This window comes from Calonectris borealis, chromosome 11 (assembly GCF_964195595.1).
Source record: "Calonectris borealis chromosome 11, bCalBor7.hap1.2, whole genome shotgun sequence".
Classification (NCBI taxonomy): Eukaryota; Metazoa; Chordata; class Aves; order Procellariiformes; family Procellariidae; genus Calonectris; species Calonectris borealis.
The window spans coordinates 1,087,242-1,113,162 of record NC_134322.1 but is presented as its reverse complement, the minus strand read 5'-3'; the positions used below and the strand labels follow the sequence as shown (position 1 = coordinate 1,113,162).

The 25,921-nt window shown below is 40.7% G+C and overlaps 1 protein-coding gene across 3 annotated transcripts; it reads right to left on the bottom strand.

Moving 5' to 3' along the window:
* Positions 1–459: 459 nt before the first annotated feature.
* MORF4L1 (mortality factor 4 like 1) lies at positions 460–25,799 on the bottom strand. Of its 3 annotated transcripts, XM_075159666.1 has the most exons (14): positions 25,646–25,784; positions 21,887–21,933; positions 18,680–18,747; positions 16,784–16,849; positions 16,276–16,362; positions 15,449–15,529; positions 12,740–12,802; positions 7,531–7,556; positions 7,027–7,115; positions 6,616–6,717; positions 4,892–4,980; positions 3,432–3,604; positions 3,002–3,086; positions 460–1,170 (listed from the first exon to the last, which is right to left on the bottom strand). In XM_075159666.1, the coding sequence occupies exons 1-14, from the start codon at positions 25,683–25,685 to the stop codon at positions 1,086–1,088; spliced, it is 1,101 nt and encodes a 366-aa protein (XP_075015767.1). In that variant the 5' UTR covers positions 25,686–25,784; the 3' UTR covers positions 460–1,085. The 3 variants fall into 3 exon arrangements, with proteins under 3 accessions (XP_075015767.1, XP_075015768.1, XP_075015769.1); XM_075159667.1 differs by lacking the exon at positions 16,784–16,849 and having other exon boundaries at positions 25,646–25,799; XM_075159668.1 differs by lacking the exons at positions 16,784–16,849; positions 21,887–21,933 and having other exon boundaries at positions 25,646–25,736.
* Positions 25,800–25,921: the final 122 nt, after the last annotated feature.

Below are 25,921 nucleotides of genomic sequence, written 5' to 3'. Positions count from 1 at the left end.
GGCAATTATAACAGCTTCCCAAGAGACATTAAAAACAGCACCCTGAGCAGTGCAAGTCACAGCAAACCTCACTTGCCCTCCAGTTTACAATGTAAGATGCTCCTGTGCATATAAAATTGAACTAGAATAGGAAAGTGATTGACAGAAGCCAGGCAAAGTGTGCTCTCGGGGTTCAGGCTTTTAAGAACAAGCCTTTTAAGAATTCTGCAACAAAGGTAGTGAAGCTGCATTATCGCTACTTACGGACTACATAATGATCCCAGAGAAAAAGAAACCACTTCACCCACTGGCATTGGACGCATGGGCTTTAACTACTAGTCCTTAGAATTAAAAAGAAACACAGCATCTCCAAGTTAATATCGCAGAACTTTATACTACACTTAATACACTTAGATCATACTTGACAGGACACTGTCATAAGGTAGTGACTGATGCAAACACAAGTATTAGAAACAACACTTGAAATTAAAAAAGTTTATTTGAAGATTTGTAAAACAGCTCTGTGAAAGACCAACATTTCCAAGACACTACAATATGATAATGCATTTTTCTATTGTTAGAATATAAAAAAGTCACAGTCCTTCCACTATCTAAATAAAAGCATACATTTATGGACCAAAGATTTTACTTCCAACACCAAGAAAGTAAATGAAAGTCAACTAATCAATAGCACCAACACTAGGTGATCACAACCCTCACGGGTCTGAGAGTCTGGGTTTGTCATTACTATGCAATAAAGCGGGCTAGTGAAGCAAATCTTAATGTCAAAACAGACCCACGAGCACTGACGAGTTCATACAGTGAAATATCACAATGCATTCTTTTTACATTCCATTGATGCAAACAACAGTAGCAAGCCAGAAACACCAAAGAGTTCCCGTTAAACTCCAAGCTTCCATTTCGGGACAAGAAAATCTTCAGAACTTAAAAATGCCAGTTCCATTTTAAACACACAACTTTATTCACTTTATGTTTACATAATTTGTGCAATAGAGACATGTGCAATAGAAAGGTGAAGAACAAGATGTAGGAGTGGACAGTATTACAAGGATCCAATGATCACTTCATTGCAAAGCAGCACGGCATTATACTGCTTTCCGATGATACTCGGGAGGGGCTACTTCATAGTCACTGGCACTAAACAACGCAGAAGAATTCTTTGCTAAATACCTATGAAAAATAATGAAAAGATTAAATTACCTTCTTGCCTAAAGTCTCCGTTGTTTAGCATCACATGAGTGAATCGTCAGGTGTTTGCTGAGACCACAAAACATGGTTTCAAGAGTACAAATCTAACATGTATCTGCTGAAAAGTCAGCTGTGTAAAGCAATTAAAGACTTGACAGGCTCATGCCAAAAAAATCAATTCCAAACAAGTTGCCAAGCAACTCTGGCTCCAAGTGAGCACAGGGAGGTTAAGATTAACAGGATGAAACAGTTGACATTGGAGGTTCAGTCTTGCTGTACCAAGAATTGATTTACTACTGATCATACTCAAAGCGGTAGGGACAAGGAGTAGGACACCATGAAGTTCTGTCTGCACAAATATGGAACTTCAATGGCTAAATGAATGATGGCTAAGAGCAAAACGAGCAATGGTCAACTTCGTGCAATAGCAGAAGATAAGCATTATATGCCATTACTTCTCATCAAACGGATTCAGGGATTTCTGGTCAATGCACTGGCTTCACATTTCTATCTTTACAACTGAAAGCTCTTTTAGCACTTGCGTTTACTTAAGACTTACCCAAAAGACTATGAGCGACTTAAGACTCTAGGACTATCCCAAGGCAAGTTTACCCTAGAAATAGGGCTGATCCATTTCTAATTCTACTGCAGAGTTGTCTTGGACTTGCTGAGGGTTTTCTTTCAACTTCCAATAGCTTACCCAATCACACAGAGGTAAAAGCCAGTACTTACTGGCAAAACAGCTTAATGCTTTGTTACTCTAATTATTTACAAATCAGTATTTCCAAATACTATCAGTAGACCACTAAAGCCTTATATGAAAATACACAGAACATTTCTCTCCTCCATGACATAATCACAAACGGAAGTTTACAGTTTTAGTAAATTTGACCAAGAAAATCTGCCAGTACAGCAAAACCAAAAAGCTGCACCGATGCTGTGAGCTGGCATACAGCTGAACAGCTTCATACCGCACACCTGTCCCTACATATATGTATAAATAAATTGCAGAAGCATAATACTAAGTTCCTCCAGTGGGGTACAGAGGCATGGAAGCTGCTAAAGTCATGCTCGTACATACACATCGGGGAACACAGGTATGACACCTCAGACACTAAACTGAAGTTTAATTCTCTTTTAGAATCTCACATTCAAGAAACATTTACAGGTGAACTAAGAAGCAAGTAACTCCATGGTTCCTTATAGCAGTGAGGGAGTATTTCATCACCTGTCTGAAATCAAATGTCTGATTTTTTTTTTTTAAACATTTCACATTAAAAGTCTTGTATTATTATTTAGGATGAGGTTTTAATCCTAAATATAACATGTCTACAGCACCACAGGGTACTGCAGTGCACTAAAGCTACAATCTGTCCCAGAAATAACATTAGTAAGGTTCATCAGTTTTTAACATTTGCTCAATTCTTGTTGAGTAACTGTTGTGTAATTTAATAGTTTGCTGTAATTGTCATCTCCTTTTTATAGCAACTACAAATAAATGCTTTAACATTTATTTTGAAACAAGTAGCAGACTTGGACAGTTTAAAAGTGCAGACTAATAGATACGTAAACACACAACTAACTAGCAATAACCTCAGTATAACTGGAGAGAAGTTAAAACCAGTCTTACTCATGTTACTGTGCAGCAGAGTTTGAGAAAGCTTCACTGCAGTCTTCAGTGAAGATACCACACACAGGTGCAAGATTATATAGGTGTTATATGACCATTGTTCACTGAAAATAGGCCACATTACAATAGCCTGTGCTTACTGAACTTTTTTTTTTCTTGCGGAAAGACTCAAGAAGTACTTACTTTAAGAAGTCATGCAAATAGTTTAACAGCAAAGCCAGACTCTTCTCATCAAGAGGAGTGTAAGCAAGCATAGCTCCAATTCGCACTGTTTCAAAAGAAGTAGTACTTGTTAGTTATAAACAACAGCTTTAACAAGTATTTAAGTACAGTCTAGAACCTTACAGTTAGCATACAAAAGCAGCCCAGGAATCTATTCCAAAATATAGAAGCTCACCTAAATTAATGAGGCTGTTGAAAATCCATTTCCATTCTAAATCTTTGAGTGGCTCTGAACATTTTAGGGGCATTGAGTAAGGAAAGACTGAAGCCACATGTTTCATAGCTGCTTGTCAAGTTTCTGCAGTTCATACCCACTGAGCCTCAAGACAGGAAAAGGAAGCATTTGAATACTTCTAACTGCTCTTCTTCAACCTCTGGAGGTCATACTCACCAAATAACCTCAGTAGGTGTGGGGCACCATAGACTTGAGACATTGGAGCATCGGGGTGATCTGCTAAAATTTCAGCATATTGGGGCCTCTCAAACTTGTACAATAGTTGAGTTCCCAGCATGACATTGAAGTATTCTTTAATTCCAGCCACAACTTCATTGACTGCATACTCCCTGGTAAATAGAGAAAACGCTGCAAGTCTTGTTCTAATGACTGGATGGACACAAGATGAGAGTTAGTTTGGCGAGTCCATCAAAATCGTAAAAATCTTTTACAAACCTTCAGATTTTTCAAGGGAATTTGTCTGGAGACCTTAAAATATACAGCCACAAGGAGTGATGCATTTCAAGACCTCTTTTAAAAATGGTCTGTTCTGAACTCAGTAAGAATTCAGGCAAACCAAGAAAAGCCTTGTTTTTAGTCATCCACTCACTCGGAGAAATTAACTCTTCAAGCAGTCATTTCACAGCAACAGTCAGTATTTATAAGGATGCTTACCAGCTCTTCTGTTTTCGACCAAAGTTAATCCCAACTCACATCAGTTTAAAAGTACAATACTACTTCAAGTAACCAGACTGAACTCCTACTCAATGGAAAGGGACAGCCACCCCGTATTTCAGGCAGCTGACCCCTTCTAACCAGGCCTCTCAATGCTGTGCTCCTGCAGGCCTCCAGCTTCACAACTAACCGAAGAGTAACTCTATAGGAATGGGCAGTGACACTGCACCTCTGAGAAATACAACCCCCTCTCCACCCTGCAAACAGATTTAGAACAGACATTAGGACAATTACATAAAAGAATGTTAGAACACCCTGGTAAGTCAGTAATATGCTTCCTCTTGAACGGAGGAAAATAACTTCACATTTCTAGTTTCTCCCCCTTTAAACCAGGAAAGCTTCATTCAAGAATAAACACACCTCGTTTGTTGTCAGGGCTGGACTGCCGGGGTAATTACAAATAAGAATCTTCAAAGCTATCACCTCAAAGTAATTAGCTTCGCCCATCTGATTCTTAAGTGTCATCATCTACCTCCCTGTCCCCCACCCTCTGCCTCTGTGAGGGAGTCCACCCCTACTCTAACACCTTGCTCATCTGCCAGGTAGCTTTTTCGATAGTTTGTTCAGCTCACACCTAGCAAGTGCCAACGACTTTATTCACCCACCTAGGAAGCCTGAGCTTGAATGAAGGGGTGGAGAACTATTCACTTAGCTTGTGTCAGCTTCCTTTAGGAAAAGGCTTAGGGAAAGTAGGGAAGCAGAAATAATATCCAGAAAGCAGAACTGCATTCTTGAATTACCTCCTCAAAGATTCCTAAACTCCTCAATCACCTATGTCTTGGAAAATGAAGCTGAACATAGGGCTGGGACATGTTTAACAACGTTACTATATTTTCCATGAAATACAAGTCCAACAAGAACAGCAAAAGAAGTATTTAAGGTTTGAAATGACCACTACTTACTTGTTATCTGTATTTCCTCGTGATTTTTTGTAGTTTGCATAATCCTCTAAAATGGAGTCAACATTCTTCTTGGCAGGAAGATAGAAGAGCTACACAAGAAGCAAAACCGAACAAACACAAGTTGTCTAATTTATGCAGCCATTTATATCTCCATGTGAAATTTAAAGCAACATACATAAGGACATTTCTAGAATAAAATTAACAGATTAAGATATTAAGTGTTATTAAAGGAACATCCAACTGTTTTAATTGTTCACACCAAAAAAACCCCTAACAGCAACTATATCCACGTTTCCGTTTAACATCTGTGCTGCTCAGCAGCAACCTGATGATGAACTGCTAAAGTCACCCCACGAGTCAAAGGTACGCAGCAAAGCACACCCCTGCAGACCTGCCTACCCCAGGCCACACAGCAGTGACAAAAGCAACGGTGACCATTTTGCGTATTCTTCTGCCTGCTCTTCCTCTTGCATCCCAGTTCAGCACCTGGCACTACTATTGCTGCGAAGCACGTAAGCCTGCCAAGCACCTGCTGGGAAGTTTCACTGCCTGCGGAGTCTGAGAAGTATTAGAGCTACATCAGAGCATACAGAATTGAAGACAAATATTCCCAGCCATGATTCGCCAAGGATTAACTTCCATCTTTAACACCATACACAGATCACCTGTACCCATAGACACTAGTTCAGTTGTACAGGGCCAGGCTCAGTAGTACAGCAAATTCACATACCTGAGGGTTTTTTTGAGGCACGGGCCCCGGTTCACTTATCTATTTCCTTTCACAAGAGCACTACAGTCTGAAGACGTTTCGGGGAGCACGGGGAAAAGCAAGTCTCCAGAACTGGAGTCAGTGTAACACACAGTGGTGCTTAAGTACCTTTACTGCTGATGCAAGTTTAAGATTTGCATTCACCAAGAAAAGTCAGCCTTATCCACGTAGGACTTGAACAAGATTTTTACATGTTTGGGATTGCAAGAACACAGACAGTACCTCGGAGTAGCAGTAAGTTACAGCACGCAATTGCAACCTACCAAACAACAGCAAACAGTTTTCAACAGAATTATTTTCTATGCTTCTTGCCGACCTTAGTAAGCAGTTTCACACAAGAAACAAGTCATGATTCATTAATACGTTTTAAAGTTCATGAAAATGTTTTACACTTTTAAAATGGAAAGCAAAGTTTAATTTACTGTATCAGGAAGCTTTATATGGATCCAGCCTGGCAGAAGTTAAGAATCCCTATCCTACGCAACAGCTTTCTGTCAGAGCTGTAGAACAACTTAAGATGCTCACAGAACTTGGCAACGAGTGACAGGTAAACAAGGCAGGAAGGAGCTAAGGTAAAATCCCATGTGATGTTCCTACAGACCAATTCTCTACCAACTAAGTAAACTGTTCAAAACATACCAGCAGGCCAAGCATGCATAGAGTTAACACGACACTTAATTTAAAAAACTTATTTAAGCTTTATTTGCCTTTCTAGCTTACACTTGATTAGACAAAGTCTATTCTACAAATTTACATGCAACTCTGCTGAGCAACAGTCCTACTCACAGGTGACCTTTGGTTAGAATCCAACCAGGATGAGAACTGTCAAGTAAAGCCATCAGGCTGCTGTCAAACTCTGCAAGAGACTTCACTACACTGCACTTGAAAAGGACATGAAATTCTAGTTTTAGTGTCCTCACCTATACACGGCCAGATTGTTCTTTTGACAAATTACCTGCTTTTGCCTGGTGATCAAGTCCCAGTCATCTACCAGCCATGGTTTCAGCTCTTCTGGGATTTTCACCTTTACTTCAACTCTGTTCATAAATGTTTCTTCCTAAAAGAATGAAGCCAAACCAATTACTTTCAGATAACTGTGCAAGCTAAGAGTCACCCATATTCCTTGTTTTCACAACTGAAATACACCCCCGGACTGAGGAATTACTACAGTAATTCCTGTAGGCTCCACAGGGAACAAGGAAATAGCTTAGTTTTTTCAAAGCCACTTGGGAACCTTGGTTTTGCAAGTTGTAACATTTCACACTGCCAAACTGCAGGACAAAGTATTGCTGTCTGTATTTCTGAGCAAAGCAACCTTCCTGTTTTCTTTTCTATCAAAAATCCTGCGGGAATCAGAAATACATACACTTTCAACTGTTGGATCTACTCGAGCCCTCTTCTTCCTAGGAGGCTGAGGAGTCTCACTGGTACTGCTCCCTTCTCCAATTCCTGGAGCTGTACAGAAAAAAAAAAAAAAGATGGCTGTTTCTGCATTAAAAACAAACCAATAGGTCAGCATCTGTAACATTCTTCGGAAGAATTTTTGGAACCAGCAACTCAGCTTTGCAAATACGTCACATCTCCATCTCAGCAAGAAAACATACGTTTGACTTATTAAATTATTTCAACAGCTCCATGGAGATATCACTTCACTTTTAATTTCCAGGAGGTCAAAATCTTGACAGACTGAAACAAGTAGTTTGTGTACAAACCAGAAAAGTATGTATTCTTCCTGACTAAGAGGAAGAGGCATTTGAAGTCCAAGAGGTGATAGGAAGTAAACTTAGTTGAGGCAGATTTAAGGTCTTATTCCAGCTAAGAATCCTTCATTAAGGATATCCACTTATATACAAAATAAAAACATACTTACTTTTCTGTTTGTTCTTTTTTGTTTTCCTGCAAGAAGAACACAAATTATTGCAAATATAAAGATAGTGGTACTTAAAGAATCGAAAGTAGAAAGCCAGAAAAATTGTCCACTAAGTTCAGAATAATGAGCGAATACTCAGTGGCCTATGGAGTATTCAGATAAAAGCATTAAAGAAATGTCAGGTGTGATTTAGCGTCACAGTTATGATACTGCAAGATTTTTCATTTAACAGGTTATAACTCATCATTTTGGGGGGGAATCATTAACTTAAACCTACAAAACGCTGGAAGGCATGCCAAGAATACATGAGTATTTAAAAACAATACTGACTGACACTTATGCAAGTAACATCTACAGATGTTTCATACTTTCCAAGTGGTCTTGGAAAACTACACTAGATTTGCAGGTGTTTTATTTCTGTATTTCAGGGATCACTTAGAGACGAAATATGGGACAAGGAAAGAGAAGCGCTGGGAATTATCGGATAAATCTCAGTTAACTGAATTAATTTCTAGAAAAGTATTGAAAAAACCACAGTTTTACCACTACAGCAGTAGAGGGAAGTTTAAATAGCACTAGCAGAATTATATGCATGAAGCTGCACGGACTGCCTACAATTCCATCATCAACTTTTAGGGGAGATCGTGATTACACTTGCCACTTACTAGAAACATTTGGAACATTACTAAATAGTGTTGTCCCTAATATTTATCTTCTTCCAAATGCTTCTCTGAACTTACTGTTTCTAATTTACACACGTCACACTTCTCTAAAGTCTCTATCCTTAGCCCTTATTTTTATTCCAAATGAAAAGCTGTACTTCCAAAAATTTTAAAGACAGCTGAAATACAATGCACACGACATGTAAATATTCAGATCGGTCAAGAGTATCAATGACAAAATTAACTGTCCTAACAAGTACTTTTGTTATCTGAACTTTGTATATTTACTAACCATTTTCAGAAAATTTTTGATTAAGAGTACTACTAGTCATGTTTCAATTTGTTCACCATTAATAGGAGTCCAGTTAAACCTCTCAAAAAATTGCAGATTGTGTGGATAAAACTCTTTACCAGTACAGATTATTTCCTTGAGAACACTATGTCAAGTGACTCTTGTATTCAGGCTTTGAACTGGGTTTATCTGGGTCAGGAAGGAGGCAGAGTTTCTAGGAAGGTCTGAAGATAGGAAGAGTAAGGCTTTTTTCAAGCTTCAAGTTAAACAAGCATTAGGCTTAAACTGTGGGCAGAATAAAGATCATCTCTCTCCAGGAAGAAGGAACAATTGCCAAGTTAAGTCACTGATAACGGACTTGTGTATTGAAGAGAAAGTTTTTTCTTCCAAACCTAGAATAAACAAGGAGGAACAGGGAGTTCTTTCCAGAATTAAAATCACAAGATAAAAATAATGTTAAGCATTAGTCTAGAAGCAGAGTCTTAAAAAACTGGGACAGGCAATATAAAGTACTTAAAGAACTACTGCAATTAAGACAGTAAACCGCATCTATGTTACTGAAGCACAAAGTCTAGCATAAACCATTCTAGGCAGTTGCTTGTGCTCTCCCACCTCATTCCTTACATTTCCTGATTCCTTATATTTCAAGTCATATGCCTCTGCTTCAAGTCAAAGCACCCATCTGTTTGCAAAGTCTAAAAGACAAATCCGAGTTAGGCAACAAACAGAAAGAGCTAAGGTTAAAGACAAAACATTAGCATTTGGCAGATTTTTGATAGCCTGTACAGCAGACTGTCTGGAGCAATACTCTTCGCTAGGTGAAGGCAGCTGTGCAAGGTGAAGTGCTGCTCTTATGTCCAGTAATTGAAGCATGCAGCACGCTCGATATCCAGGGAAAAGATGCAGCATCTGTATTGCAGAGGTTATAGACAGCCCTACTGATGGAAGTTGTAGCCCAAGATGAGCAGCACATCTTAGATAGCTAGATTCCATTAATCAGACCAAGCAGACTCATTTTGAGACATGCAGCTGTTCCTCATGATGGCAGATAATGCCTTCCTGGAAGCCCAGCTGCTATTCTTCATTCACATATTTCTCTATTGACTGGCATTTTTCACTGAAAGCTGACAACAAAACTAAAAAGCAGCATGGAAGTTTCAAGGAAGCTTCTGTGAAGAGAGTTTTAATTAAAAGACTGAACAGACATGCCAGGTGCTAAAGTTCAAACTAAAGATCTCCCAGTTCAAACTTAAAGGGCGCATCCCACTGTAGTCAGATATTACCTCCTCAAAGAAGCAGGGCTTCTGGTTAGAAGCTAACCCAGCCCCCATTGCAGGGTTTTATTTAAGCAGAACAAGAACATGCAGCTATAACAATAATATTCAACTATTGGGGATCAAAATGCGAGACTGAATTAGAAAGCCAAAAATAGATGAACTACAGCTGACATAACCATCTGAAATTGTATAGAAACAAGATAATCAGCAGAAAACAAGCAGTATTACAGCTTACAGAAATGCTATATATCAAAGGTGACAGACTCAGAGGGAAAATAAGCAGTCCACGCCACAAGAGCATAATACTGAACTTCCAGCCTCAGTATCCAAAACAGGACTGTGTTCACGATCAAATGGTGAAACTAAAGAGGATGCCATGGAAGACAACGTACTGAAAGACTGCACCTCACCCTTCTACAAACATTCATCAGAAGAAAGATAATCAAGCATCTGTCACAGAACCTTGGCTACCACCTCAAGAAGCCAGCAATCTTTGCACAACAGATCGGTGTTAATGCTCAGAGCTCTAAACTGGAGTGTCTTCTGGGACATGCCTAGAAAACTGTCAGTCGAAAATAAAAATAGCTTAGAAAATAGAATTCAACACAGACCAAATGACATCAAGAAAAAACCAAGCCTTTGGAAGGTTTACTTACTCCACAAGAGTTACGAGTCCATGACCAGGTAGATTAAAATACTTGTTATTGTCCACAATATTTTTCTTTCCTAAAATCCATGTGCCTTTTAAAGTGACTTAGAGGTCTGTTAGAAACGCCCTACAATAGCTGTTTAAGGTATAAGCAGCAGAGAATGAACGTAGCTACCGCTTGGTTTCAGGCATTCGAGTTCAATGCATTTGCAAATGCCAGAAAAAGGAGATTAGGTGCCAGTTAACTGATAAAACAACAGTTGTAACTAAGCTATATGAAATCATAAAGTCTCTCCTAATACAAGGTGACTAGTAATAAAAAAGTAAAAAATATTCAAATGTGAAAAATAAGTACATTGGAAAAAAGTATGAAATCAGCCACGATTGCTCAAGCAGCTTGGTCAGTAACTTAGCTGTGAGAAGCAGCATTTCTATCAAGATTCAATTAAACCATCAAACATTATTAGCAAAAGGATAAAAACCAAAGTCCAGATTATATACACATATGTCTCCTGTGCCTGCTCAGGCAACCTGCCCTTAGGAGGCACACAATAAAACTAGAAGAGGTAGAGAACACAGAATAGTTGGTAGTGTACAACAGCTTTATACCAGGAGTAACCAGGCAGACAAGGGCTTTCTCAAGCTGACAACTGGGCAGAAGAAGAGAGGAAATGTGGTAGAGGTATCACTAGCGACAAAAGTTGAAGCTAGAAGTACTAATCAATCTTTCCTCAAGAAAGATGAGAAAGGCCAAAAAACCAAAGCAGCAGACATTAAGACAGAAGGAGTCATCCCCTTTCCTCCCCTCTTCAACACAGTACTGAATCAAAATGAGAACACGCTGCCACAGGATGATGGGGATGCCAGAAGTCCAAATGGTTCAGAAGTTATTAAATATAAGACAGTCCTACAAAGGGTTATTAAACCGATCACATGGATACAGCCTACAGCTCTGAAGTCCGTTAATTACAGACTGCTAGAAGCAAAAAGGGTATTTGGGGGAGAAGAGCTTTCTAGACTTGACTCACTTCGTTATCCCTAAGCATGTTACTGGTGACCATCAGACAGCAGAAGAGGTTAGGAAAACCTCCGGCTTGAGCTGGTATAGCCATTCCAGTGTTGTTACAGCCCTAGACAGCTGGCATTAGGCAGTGTTCATACGCCGCTTGACATTTAGAGGACTTGAAGTAGCTTGTGAGAGAGATACTAGCTGTGCCAAAGATAGCAGAGGATGCCACAAGAGACATGCAGCAGGAGCATACGCTTTTGAGTAATATGTTCAGATTAAGAACAAGACTTCTATTAGAAGAAAAAACAATAAGCCCCAAGCTGAGATACTGTTTTGAGAGCATCTCTGATGAGACTGCTTGCATATATCTCATTTAAAAACAGATGCTATTCTCAAATTTGTTATTCAGTGCCATATCTTCCCTCCAGAACACTCTCGGCTGCCCTTCTTATTTTTCAAGCACCTGTTAACTCTGATTGTTTACTGATTTTTTGCAAGTTAATCATATTAGGCCCATCAAAGGTAGCATAAACTCTTAGAAGTTGGAATTCAGCAGAGCTACATATAAAACAGTCTGGAGAAGCCAGTATCTATAGTGTTGTATTTCATTTTTGGCAACCTGCTATAACCATACAAAGTTTTTTTCTATGATAGCTTCTAGTTACCATAAGATGAATAATTATTTTAAAAACAAGTGTATACAACCTGCGTTTCATGCATATTTCTATTTGATCAAAAACTGCTTACAAATAGTCTCAAAAGCTTTTTGAACCAGTTGCTGCAGTTTACAGAAACAGTTAGTCTGAACAGACTCAAGCCAACAATAAAATATAGCACATTAAGGAGCAGCTTCAAACCTTGCATTTCTAACACCATCTATTGTAGAAGCCTTGCTCCCAAGACTTACAGAAGACAGTGCAGTCTGTCACTGATTTCCATGGAAGCAGAACTCCAGGCCACAGTAAGCAAGCAGACCAAATGTAACCTTCTAGAACTATCCAGTTTCAAAAACCTGAAGTCAGTTGTCCTCCACTTCTTTTTAAAGAGTGGACACATTGAATGCATTTGACTACTCATATTGCACCCCACCCCAACTGAAAAGGTATACTTTTCAGAGAAACTAAAAACTGGTAGTCCATACTGGCTTTAAAAAAAACCAAAACGATACACTGCAGTACTTATAATTGTTAACTGAATTGCTACCAAAGCTTACATTATTACAACTGAGGACTTTAAGAGTCTCTAAAAGAAATCTATGAAAGCAAGGAGGTTTGGATTTCAGGATGAAAATCCTGGTTTGACAATCCATCCTTAACTCACCGCGTCGATATTGTAGGGGTCTCCAAACAGCAAACAGTATGCGCTCCATCTCGTCTGAAAAATCTAGGCACAATGGGGGTTGAGTTAAGGAAAGAATGTCAGACCTAGTGTTTAGCCTTAAAGAGAATCTATTTAAGATTCAAAAATTTACCTTTTTAGCAGCATATTATAGTCTTACTGAACATTCCTGGAGGATAAGTTGTGCTTAGATTGTTATTTCCTTTCCATTATTGTTTGGCTATCTGAAGAATAAGTTTCAAAATACAAGTTACCCTTCCCTCTGTTCAATCCTCCAAGAATGCTACAAAAGGTAAATTCTGAGGCCCAAATAGGTTAACAGTGTTACCCTTTCAGAATAGTTGCGTGACCAGTTTCTCCCCCTCCCCACCATCAGTACTTCATGTATCTGCAATGGCCTTAGATTTACAACAAGAGAACAACCCAGAAGTTTTATTTTGGAACATTGAAATTTTGAGATTTTGCAGAAGCCATCTTGCCTTTAGCTGTAAGCAGGATCTGAGAAGCAGTAGTTTGGTCAATAATAAATCAGTATCACAACCCTGCATCACTGCTGGGATAAGTCAAAGTATTTCCTCTCCCTCAGCCTCCAAATAGGGAAGAAAAATAGGGAGACTTTGTTGAAAAAAGCACAGGTCTAATTTAGAAGGACGCATTGGATGCTGGTAATGGCTAGAGACTAGGAGCAAGATCAGTGCAACGAGCATATGGGACCCTGTTATAAATAACTTTCATAATGCAAGACTGCTGTTCTAATGACAATAGTTTTCCTTCTTCCCCTTTACAGCTCTGGAAATCCACCATCAAGGAATTAATTTTCCCAATCAACATGAAACAGAGGTTTCAGAGAATTAACTTATTGTCTGTTTTGCTATGCTGGAAACAACCACCCATGCTTAGTATAGCGATGACAGCGAAAAGCAAAGCTTCTCCCTTTCCCCAGCTGGTTTCAACCAGAGAGTAAAGACAGACCTGGTAACATGCTTCCAAGCTTTAGAGTTACACAGAGGCTTAAGATAAAGTCATTTTTGCTGTGTGGGTCTCCCTTGGATGTAATATTATTAGGTGTGGTTGAGAGGATTAAGCCAACTTTGATTTCAAGCACAGGTTAACATTTAGCATTTACTCAGCCAGAGAGAACAACTCATCCCACTGCAATCAGTCTGAACTACCAAGATGACTAAAGCTGCCAGTATGGGGAACCTCATCCTGAAGTTACTATTGGGATGTTCTCTATAATGCAAATTGTAGACATTTACAATTGAGTCATCACTACCTGTGTCAAAGTTACACATGAAATTAATTCTACTCCCACTAAAATGCAACAAGACTTAGGTGCAACAGCCCCTTAAGCAGCCAAATTAGTAATGGTCATAATTTAGATCTGCTTTAATTAGATTTTAATGACATTCACTAGGAACTGTCTAAACCGACATCTGGTTTGGGTTTTTTTTCACCCCCAAATGAAGACAAACAGGTGACTAGGTCCCTGTCAGAGGTCCGTCCTGAGCTGACAGAGCACACCAAACCGGTGGTGTTAAAGTACCAGAATCTACAGCAACAGATCGCAAGGGAGCACGCATGCAGCATTATGGCCAAATCCATCGGACTCCCCATTCCAGAGACCAAGAGCCATTTTACAGCCTTGGCTTGGCTTTGACTAATCCTAAAGTGAAGTCTGCGTTCAGGACCTAGAGAAAAAAAAAAACAACAACACACAACTGTACCCACTACCGCTGCACTTTTCAAATCAATGATACATATTTCATAACATAAAGTTGCCCATAAATGAGACATGAAATCTGAGGCTGCTGCCAAATGCTGCTCTTAGGAATTGATATCGTTTCAGCAGCTTCCTCATGAAGACCAGAATCACAACTGAAGTCAGGAGTTCAAAATATCACATTAGTAATGACCATCTTCATAATTAAGTGAAGTACTACCCCAAATAGAAGAGTTTCACGGCACATGAGCAAAGCAGTAGAGCAGTACTGACAGTATGAGAATCTAAACATAACACCATACAAGCCTATTCTAAAAAACAAAAAGGATGGAATGAAAGAAGTCTAACAGTTACATCCTGAAATTATTTTTTCTAATAAATGTCTGAGCTTGCTTCTGGTCTCTTAAGATGCAAAACCATTTTTAATAGCATATGGCTTTAGTTTTGTGAAAAACAGCAAAACAAAGACTCCTTAAATGCAGTTTTAACAATTTTACAGTAAGAAGGCAAGGCATTTTAAGGATTTTATTCAAAAGTGCTTGCACAGCTTGGAAGAACTATAAAATTCTATATCGAAACTGATTTCACCGAGATACGAGTCTTATGAGGACTCACCACTTTTTGAGTGTCAGTTTGCTAACTTAAGAGGAATAGAATGCAAAAAAGTACAGAGTGTTAGTGTCAGTACCTTGATTCAGTATTAAACACTGCACAGTCTAAGAAGGCAGTTTTAATAAATACTTCAACAAAGGTCTTTTTGATATCACAAAAGTGAAACACAGCTTTTGTATGGGTTCTGTCAGAAGTAATGTAGTTTAGCCTGCAGAACCATTCTAAGAAAAACACTATTTAAAGATCAGTGGTAAAACTGACAAGCAAAAGTTTGGGAGTTTTTTTGGGTGGAGTTTTGGTGGTGTGGGTTTTTCTCGGTTGGTTTGTTTTGGTTTTTTAAATAAAAAACTTCTTACACTTCAACGTTTTTCTGCTGCAGACCAGAAGTCTTCTTGCCCGGAGCAGCACCTCTCATCTTTCCCTCTGCATATTGTTCCCTTTAAAAAAAGCGTAAATTCATAAGTAAGACTTTAATGGAAAAACAAGCTTGTTTTCCCTCAACGGGTAACAGGTTATGCAAAACATTTAGAGAATGTCTAGTAAATGGCTTTGCAAATCAGCATGTGTCATGAGCAGGAACAAATTCAACTCAGTATCAAGAAGATTTAGGCTTCTTCATACAACACTTAGCAGTAGAACACCCATTTCCTCCCCCTCCCATCGTTCTTGTTATTCTGAATCACATGGAAGCAGCACACTGCTTCTGAAAAATATAAAACAACTTCTCAATAAAAGCATTTCCATTAAAGAAATACAAGATTAGCATTCATAAAAATCAAAGTATTTCATAAAAATCAAAGCCTGAAGCTGTCTGAGAAGATCCATACCACTTAACAATATATTTTAGAGATACTGCACAAGGGTCATTTTTAGCCACCTAATTTCCACATTACAGGACATACTTGCAGTTAGTCAGGCTGCCTCTCCATTTCATCAACCTATTCTGCCTTAAAACCTCAAGTCACCATTTTAAAACAAAGTAGCAGCTTGCTCTTTCTAAACTGTTAGAGGACAAAGATCAGAACACCTCTGTAAGCCAAAACATCTCAAGAATAAATGAACATATGAACACCTCTTGAAGGCTTTTTTTTTTAAGTCACTAACTTCCCTTGATATTAGTTGTTGGATTGAAGCTCTATAAAAGAATTATTTACTGACAAGGTCTTCTAACAAAAATACTTACTGATTGGCCTTTTGAAGTTCTTTTTGTTTCTGCAAATTGGTATCCACGTATTTGAGCACTCTGCTTTCTGGAACCCATTCATCCCAGCTGAAAAAAATTTAAAAAATCAAACGATCATTCAAAAACATTACATAATCGCATTCTACACGCAATAGTCAATCAAAAGCTTCACAGAATTTGAGACTGAACTCTGCTTTTGTGTCAAGTCATGGACTGGCACAACTGAAAGTGTAAGTTACCAAACGCATTCCCCACTGACTGAAGCTGTAACGATTTTTCTAGGGAAGTGTAACCCTCAGTCATCTCCAAAGAGTTTCCCAAACTTGAAGGATGGGCAATTTAGGAGGGACGGGACTGTCTTTAATTTAAAAGAAGCATCTCAGAAAAAAAAAATATTCTACTCTTACTAAATTATGGGACACCTGTAGCCATAACTATATTATGAAGCAAGTTTCCTTTATCTATTCCAACATTTTATAGGTTAACAAATTCAGCAATAAGATCTTACTGTAAGAAGAAGAGCTCTGATTTCTGTCTGTGAAGGAAACCAAGATGGCATGAATATTTGAAGAATCTGAAGTGAACGATTTAAGAGAACAGGTGTTGGGGAAATTGCCATTACGAGCAAGAATTCCACTTTGACAAAGAGTGGATTATCTGAGCAATCTGACAATTTATTTCAAATAAAACACATTAAAAGTGGCCAAGTCATTCTAAAGTATGCAAGTTAAAGCTCTATATATATAAGAGTTCTGTGTCATTTTCATTTCATAGCAACAGCTGCCAGTCATCCAGGTGTCAAAACCAATACTACTCCAGGAGTACAAGGCCTTCAAGAGTGTTAAGACAAAGCAAGCGTAGCATCCAAATGTTACAGAGAAACACATGTCCAGCTGTACACATTCTAAGACTATGTTTTTAGAATAGTGCTTTGGTCAGATATTTAAGCCACTTATCTCACTCCTGCCCGTACAGCTGCAAGAGACCTTCAAAAGAAGTGCTATGTAACTGTGCGGCACATTATACTGTATGATGAAGAAACTTTTTTGGTATCCTAACTGTTGATATTTGAAAAAAAACTTAAGAAGTCAAGCAATTAACAAGTAACAAAGGACCATAATTATAGAAACCAAAATCAAGGAGTCATATTGCCCCCGTTGTCTAGATCTTGCAGCAACGCCACTTTTAATGCAGTTAATTGGAAGCTTGAAGGCAAAAAAACTCAAACAGCGCAAGCAAGAAAAGCAGGAGTCACGACATCACTTATGGCACCCTTCATCAGAGATAAACAAGGAGAGGAAGTATCAAATTTATGCTGCCTCATTAATATACAGCAGCCACCATAAGAAACAATTACGCTCCCTGTAACTGTCGGTGTTTACAACAAAACATTTATCTGTCCATTTGGCATGGAGGGTGTGCGGATGCACTTTAAAAAGTTACATATTAAAACATGAAGTTCAGCTTTTAGTCACGTCAGTGAGATCAAGATACTAGTGACTAAGTCTTCACTCGAGTCTGCAGCACTGAAATGAAACAAAACCAAACAGAACAGGAAAAAGCGCTCTCTGAAAGACTTCTGCAGTCTGAAGAGCTGAAGCTTTTAATCACTGAGAAAAAACACTCCACTTTTCCTGAATTCAAAACCTAGTGACAGAACAGAATTCCAATGAAAGAAAAAAAGACAAGTACATAAATGCAATAACCTGAAAGTATTCTCCTTTAATAGGCTGAATGTTTATTTCATGGAGACGTCTTTATACTTCAGAAATCTCTCACCTAGAATCCTACCATTTTTCCAGAAGGGAAGAGAATCTCTAACTTTACCTTAGCATGAGAGGCAAGAACTGAAACACAGTCTAAACCTGCCCCTGTGAAGGATTAAAATAGACAGCCTTTCCCATTCTGAACACAGCCTTCACTAAGGCATGCTTCTCCAAATCTTTGCTACCAAACTTTGCTGCCAAAAGTGGTATAAAAATAAAGTACACTGTGTATTTGAGTAGAGAGTTTTGCTCCACCTCCGCAAGGGTTGCCTCTCCTACCAACACATAACAAGGAAGTTTTTGTACTAGGTATTTCTGCCAGGGAGGAATTACAGTAACGATTTTCAAACTTGAACAAACAGAACACTATAAAGCCTTCCCATTAGTCTACTGACAGCCTAAGCTAGTCTGTCTATACAACCACAGCTCTGAAGGAAATGGTGAGTTAGGCAATGTTTTCCTTGTGTTACTATAAATCATTGGCTTATGTATAAAAGTCATTCAGGTCAATTCCAGAAAATCTCCTATCCACACGGCCATGGTAGTGCTAGTCCATCAAGCTCGCATTCAAACTGACAAAGCTTGCATCTTCCCCTAAAGGAAAACGAAATACTGCTTTCATTTTATGCAATACTTACTTTTTATTCCAACCGCTGTAATGGATAAAGTATTTCACTTGCTTGTCCTTTATGGCAACCTTTACACACTGGAACAGAGAAGAAAGTTCAGTCAGTACCAATGAGAACAGATCTGAGTGAGTTTTGCTTTATTAGCTTTCAGAGTTTAAGCATGCAGAGATTTCCATGCAAGCGACTGACATACTGGCAGCTATTTCACAGCAGAAAGTAAGTTCTCTAACACAAGTTACTGCCTATTTACGGATTTGGAAGGGCTAGGCAAACAAGCGACTCTGCTCAGCTATCCAAAGGGACACCTTCATTCACGAGAAGGATCAGAAACCCCTGAGGATGACCAGAAGAGTAAACAAGCAGTCACTTCACTACCCCCAGGTTAGCCAAAAGCCATTCACTAGAGAGCTTGTTCACATGCAGGCCCCTACCTCACAGACAGGTAAGCTGGCTGAAGTAGAGGAGTCTTCAAAAGTAAAATAAATAATATGGGTCTCTACAGCCACAGAGAGAGCATTATATTCAGTAGAAAGAGTTGCAGTAAGGGCTTTTTCTAGATTAAGAATGTATACATAAGGTAAATAAAAACAGTCATTTCCATCAAAAGATTGGCCTATGAATACAGTAACTTCCTCATATACTGATATTAAGGTGAGACCATTAAAAGAGGGAAGACATACATAACAAGATTGCTCCAACCACTCCGCAATATCACTCAGATTCAGAAGCGTCCCTCACAAACTTTTCACGTTATAGTTGAGTACAGCCCCACTCGCAGCCTGCAAGACCCTGCCTCAGCTCAGAGGAACATCTTTGGGTGAGCTGGAACAACTCTGCATGCTGCCCGATAACACCACAGCTTCCTCCTACCCCTGCAGTCTGGCATGTAAGAGCTCAGGCTACCACATCTATATAAAAGAAAAACATAGCCAGTGACATGCCTCTTCCTGCAAAAACACAGCCAGAACAGAAACTACATAACCCACCTCATGTCCCTGAACTTCTTCATTATACCTAATTAAACCCACCAACTTCTGCTTGGATAAGGCACTTCATCCAGAAGGGTATCAAGTCTTGCTCTGGATACACAGAGATACAGATGCCACTGTACCACTTTAACAGTGAAATAATGAGGGTGTTGTAAAACATGAAGAATTACCCTCTTTAGCTCTAGCTTTTAGTCCCTTTTTAAGGACTTTTTCCACTGAAGTAAAAAATTACTCACAAAAGCCATAATTGCTATTTTCTTGCCATGCTAATTGTTACCTCTAAGTATTTGAGAGGGCAGAGCCCTCTGCTGTATAGCATCTTCTCACGACTTTTGTGGTGACTCCTCCCTGCATCCTCTCCAATTAAAAAAAACCGTAATTGTCAACATAGAGAGGAACATTGTACTTCAGTACTAATCTCCAAAATGCCGCATATGGAACTTAAACTCAGTCTCACCTAGACTTGCAACTAAGAGTAAGTATATCCTAATCTTGTTTGATATACTGCTGCACCAGTGGCTCATTGTGACAGTCCTGGAGTTAAAGCCAGCCAAATACAAACTGCGTGCTTAAGAAGTGTCTACATGTCTCGAAGAATGTAAGTGAGCATGAAGTAAAAGAACATTCAAATGTATTTCTGTACCAAAGTATTCTCCTTCCTGCTGGAGGTTAGAAGTGTCTTAAGTGAATCTCATTTCACTCTGAATTGTACAAAGATGTACAGTTAGTTTGTCATAGTTTTTCATACTACTCTAACAAACGCCAGTGCTTCTCTGATCATCTTGCTATGGGAAGCCAAGGATATGGTCATCAGGAATGAAATAACTTATGTATTGAGAATCACAGAAGAAAAATAGATCAAAGGAACAGGAAGAAGGCTGAGTTATTATTCACTACCACCTACAAAGTATCTTTGTAAAATCAAACCCAGTTCCTTTTGCCATTTCAGGAGCCCAGAAGGATCCAGACTCTCGACATAAATAGCCAGCCAAAAGCTATCTTGCCAACTGGGAAGTCCCTTCTAGCACCAAGCTGGCAGAGCCAGTTCCTGCAACACTCGTTCCACCCTTGGGTAAAGGAGAAGAGGGGCACAGCACAGCACGGAGAAGCACACCACTGTAGCAGCTCTGGGCTATTTAATTGACCAAAGAGTTAAGACTGCTGCTGACAGAAGTTTGTTTTCACAAAAACAGAAGCCTTGATTACTCTCCTCTCTGTACTAGCACCTGGGCAGGCACTGGCAGAAGACAACACTGAGCATATATTCACAACGACCTTGTCCTCCAGTTCTAGAGCAAGGGAGAGAACAGAGTAGAATCACTGAAGTAAAAATGTTTTAAGACAAGCACGTCCCCTGTCAATGCTCTGGGTGTTATTTTAACATTAGAATGACTAGTTGCTGATAGCATGAAAAGAGATGTCAAGTATTTCTAGCTGTCTCCCTATACCACCTCTCTGAAGTTGTCCCACCAGTTAACATTTACTGACACTAAAACCTAATGGATTTAAATCTCTGTTTAAGGTGCCCCAGGAATTTCTGCAAGTCTTCTAATCCACACAGCTACAAAAGCCCTTTGTTTCAATTTCAGAGGAAGTGGAAACAGGCAGTCAAATTAGGAGCCATACGGTGACATCTGCTCAAGGCCCACCAGAAAAGCACATCATTGAAAGTGTGGCAGCAGAGGCCTGCCACTGAAGCAGTAGGGATACTCCTCCAAGTCACAAATTTGCAATGCATGGTTTCTGCAGTTAAAAAGCCAGAACTGAGAATGCCACTTCCTTTGTCACTTTAATCCAGCATTATCTTCTGCAGCGTTGTCCCATTTGAAGACCACTGATTGTACTCAGCCACCTACATCTCTGAGGAAGCTCAAACTGCAGCTATCTTACTAGCTCATGCATTAGCACCAGCACCAAGTCCTATGGGCACAAATGCTTTCCAGTGTTCTGGGAACACAGGTGTATCAGATGTTCAACACGTAAGACCATCCGGCCTTTAGCAGTTTACCAGAATAGCTGCAGAGAACCATTGGGGTTTCTGAAATTTTTCTATAATATAGAGCTCCAGGTTTTAAAACTAATTAATGTCTTATATTATCAGGTTCTCCTTCATTTTAGTTTCAGTCCTTAATCCTATCTAGTGAGGCACAGCAGGTAAACTAATACAATTCCTTATTTTCTTGTGGAACAGTCAGAACCGTCTGCAGCAATAAGCAACCACACATACCTTTGCTTCATAAAGGAGAGGTCCATGAAAACAAAGCACTCGTTCACCTGAAAGAAAGTTGCAGATAAACATCTTAGAACACCACCAATGTGCCACTTCTGTAAAATACATCGAATCAAGTACAACATAGAACGAATCCAGTGTCAACCTAGAAAGAAATTCAAAGGCAGATACTGATTTGAGAAGCAGGCTGGTGTTTGAGAAGCAAATTCAGTCTCGTACAAAATCAGAGCTCTGATTATTTAGGCCATGAAGCAAAGATTCCTGAGGACCTCCCTGAAGAGCACTCATGCAAGGACAGCTGCATGAAAACCATGTCCAAGCCTCCCCAGAGTTTCGCAGAACAGCCAGTTACTTCAGCAAACAATTGGCACCAAAACTTACATTCCTGCCCATACTTCCAGCCACCGCCAACTCACGTTACAGACACCCTTGCATCCTGTTGCAAGGCTGGAACAGAAAACTCCTTCAAAGCCTTGAATTTCAGATGCAGACACCAAAACTCACTGGCTCGATACAAATGGACTTCTTCAGCCCAAGCACTCAAGCAGTAAGCAGGTAGAACTGTCTTACTGTAAGGGATTCTTTAGTCTCCACGACATTGCATTTTGATTCAGAGCAGGAAATTAGCTCTCACAAGAGATGCCACCTCTGCATCTTAAGCTTCTGACACAAAGGAAAGCCAGTGTTATTAGTACCCCTTTTCCTGCAGGAAGTACACCACCTGGTATTTCTAGTTCAATGAAGTCAGGAAGAGAGAGACCCCGACATTGTTTCCCCAATCCAACTTGTGGGACAGAAGAATGCCAGGTTTGTGAAACAGCAAGAAAAACTGTTCACTTTGTGGTTTTTAAGCAGGAAGAGATTGTTCTTCAGTCTGTTTTTTTTCCTTAATGGCAAGGTCTTACTGTGCGGTTAGATTGTGGGAATTTGAACGTACTTAACACAGGATATCTGAGTACAGATGTTTCCTTCTTGAAAGCTGCAGTACCTCACATTTTCAGAGAGACAAGCTGCATAATACACTCCAGGGTGTAGCACACATCCAGTTCTTGCCGCTATTTGCGGGACATACAGGACAGAAGAGAGCTGTCACAGTCACCATGCGCAGGCTGTCCAGTACACCTACGCAGGTACTTATGCAGTCCCCTGACTGGGCTGGGAAGGAGGTGTGCAGAAGCAGGCTGTCTCACCAGTAACACAAGTCTGGATGCCTTCTTCCTTGCTCCTTCCCAGCTTACTGCAGACATGCAGAAGGCCTCTCCTCCTCTGAATCTCTCCTACGGCTGCAGTGAAACACCCAAAGACAGTATTTGCAGGAGAACAGCTCTTTAGCTGAACTAGCTGGTAGAAAATACAGGAACGTGCTCTGTTAACACCCCTGACTGCCAAGCTACATGGAGACTTTCTGCTGCATACGAAGGGCACCTGGCCAGCGCGTACTGCTCAATATCCGCCGGGCTCTGAACCAGCACGTCTTCTGGCCTCACCGCGCCGCCAAAAGCTTCACCTGAGGAAAAGCTTGGAACCGCCCACTCCTTCGACTGTTTTACATGCAGAGTATTTATAGAAACAAGAGGTTCCTGATCTGTGGATCAAGGATACAACTACCAAGGAAGCCTTCCCATCGGTATCAGAGTGGCAGGCTAGCTAGCATCTTCAGAACAGACCAGAAAACACAGAAGTCTCATCAGCATCGGCAGAAGAAAAATCTACCTTAAGCAACTCAGAAGATGAATCTGACATCTCAGATCCTTTTGTATTTGCTTTAAAAAAAGTCAGCATCGAGATGCAGAACACCTGAAGTACCTACAACTCTTAAATCGTATTTGTCCAAATGCTGATCTCATTTCTCATGCCTACATAAAACCATCAGTCCCTTCGTTTCAAGGGGTAGACTCGTACTTCTAGCTTGACATTTAGGTCTTCCTAGCTCTCATAGGTTTTTCACAATAAATTCAGTCTCCTCCTCACACTCTGCTTTGTGAAAAATGCCAATATGGATAACTTCTAAGTATACTTCCCACTCTTAGATATACGTTTATTAGATATACGTTTAGCTTGAAAAATCTACAATTAAAATAATTTTCGTTTGTCATGCTGGAAGGGCCACAATAAAGCATTTAAGTTTTAGGCCTACAGGAAGCTTTCTTTACTGTACTTGTCTCCCTTTCAGTGTTACAGTTGAGATCACACACACATCTGCATTTGCGGAAAAAAGCCTAAAAATTTTAACTTCTGTACTAGATTTAGGTTGCTCATATTCCTACAGCTGTGAACATAATTTCAGCCTGGAATTCTACTTAAGTTTTAGTTTCTGCAGTTCACTTGATTTTACATCAATTATTATAATGTGAATCATACATTAAAGTCTAGATTATTTCTGCAGGTTAATAATACCATTGGCATTAATGCATGGCATGGAATGCTGATGCACGATTGAACACGCTCTGATATAAGCAGCCATGAAGCACATACAATTGCAGTGTTGCTTAAGCTACCCAGAATGGCCGGCTTCCAGCCATTCTTCCGCAAAATGCATTTTTAAAGATAAATCACAAATGTGTGGGAAGTCCTGCTTAGAAGCCAAAGTGAGGGAGACAAGAGAGGAAAGAGTGAAGTAAGTTTTCATTTACCATTGTCTAGCATTTTCATTTACTGATATTAGTATCAACCACAGCCATTATCTAAAATCAAAATGTATGCAAAATAAGTCTCACAAAAAGCATACTCCTAACCCTTGTTCACCTAAAAGTATCTGGTGCTTTGTTGTAAATATGGATTCCACCACAACTGCCAGCTGTAGTCCAAATACTGCCCCATGAATCCTCCTGCAAGAGGACCCCTAACTGAGCACCCTTTCAAGGAAGAGTAAGCAATAAGCATGTTTCAAACTCAAGAAAATAAAAATCCTGACAGAATTAGGAGATTTCAGCAGTTTTAATGCCAGTGAATGTCCATGCCTGCAAGAAAATGAAGCATATTTAGAATAACAGGGGATAGGAAAGCCCCACGCCTTATTGGTAGGAAAGATGAGGAACAGGAAGAGAGACAAAGACTACAGGAATTCATTTTTTTCCACATATTCTCACACTGTTAGGGCTGAGCAGTGAAAACTAAAACCCAAGTAATCCCCTGGGCTGAGGGATCACAAACGCTGCAGCCCAAACCCGGTCTGGCTGAAGGCCTTACTGAAAGCCCCGAGCACTGCAAGATGGAGCACTGTAATTATCCTCTGCTTTATGACAAAGGAGAGACCCGGCCGGGGGCAGAGGCAGCCTCCAGCACGGGCCGGCCCCGCTGAAGCCCCGGGGCAAGAGGGCCCGTCGCTGACCCGCCCGGAGCCCCCTCCGCGGCCGCCCCGGGCCCGTCCGCGCTGCAGGCACATCTCCCCGGCACACGTGCGACTCTTCAGAAACAGCAGCGCGATGTTTTTTTTCTTCCTTCTTTCCCCTTTAAATCGTTTCCTTTGTTTGTTTTTGGCCCACCCACCACCGCCAAGTCGGGGAAAACGAACGGCAGCAGCGGGTTTACAGCCGGGTTTTCCAGCGAGCGCCGGGAGATGCGGCAGCGGGAACCCATCGCCGCCCCCCGGGGTCGGGGTCCGGCCCCGCGGCCCCAGGGCCGCCCGGGCCCCTCACCCCACAGCCCCGCCGCCCGCTCCCGAGCAGGCCTCTGCCCCACCCGCCTCAGCTTTCCCCCCGCCTCAGGCCCCCCTGCCCCACACCGCCGCCCCCAGCCCGGCCCCCCCGCACTCACCCTCCTGGAATTTGGGCTTGGGGTCCTGCTTGGGCGCCATTTATAAGTGACTCTCCCTCCTCCCGCCCCCTCCCCGCGGGGGCCTCACCACCTCCGCCGCATTATGCGCGGCCGGCCCCGGCCCCCTCCGCGCCGCGCAGGCGCGTTGCGCCCCGCCGCATCCCCCGCGGCATGCTGGGACTTGCAGTCTGGGGCGGAGCGCCCCGCACCCGGGCCCCCCACTGCGGGGGATAAAGTATCAGCGTGGGTGTCCGTAGCTGGCTGCAAGGGCCGTGA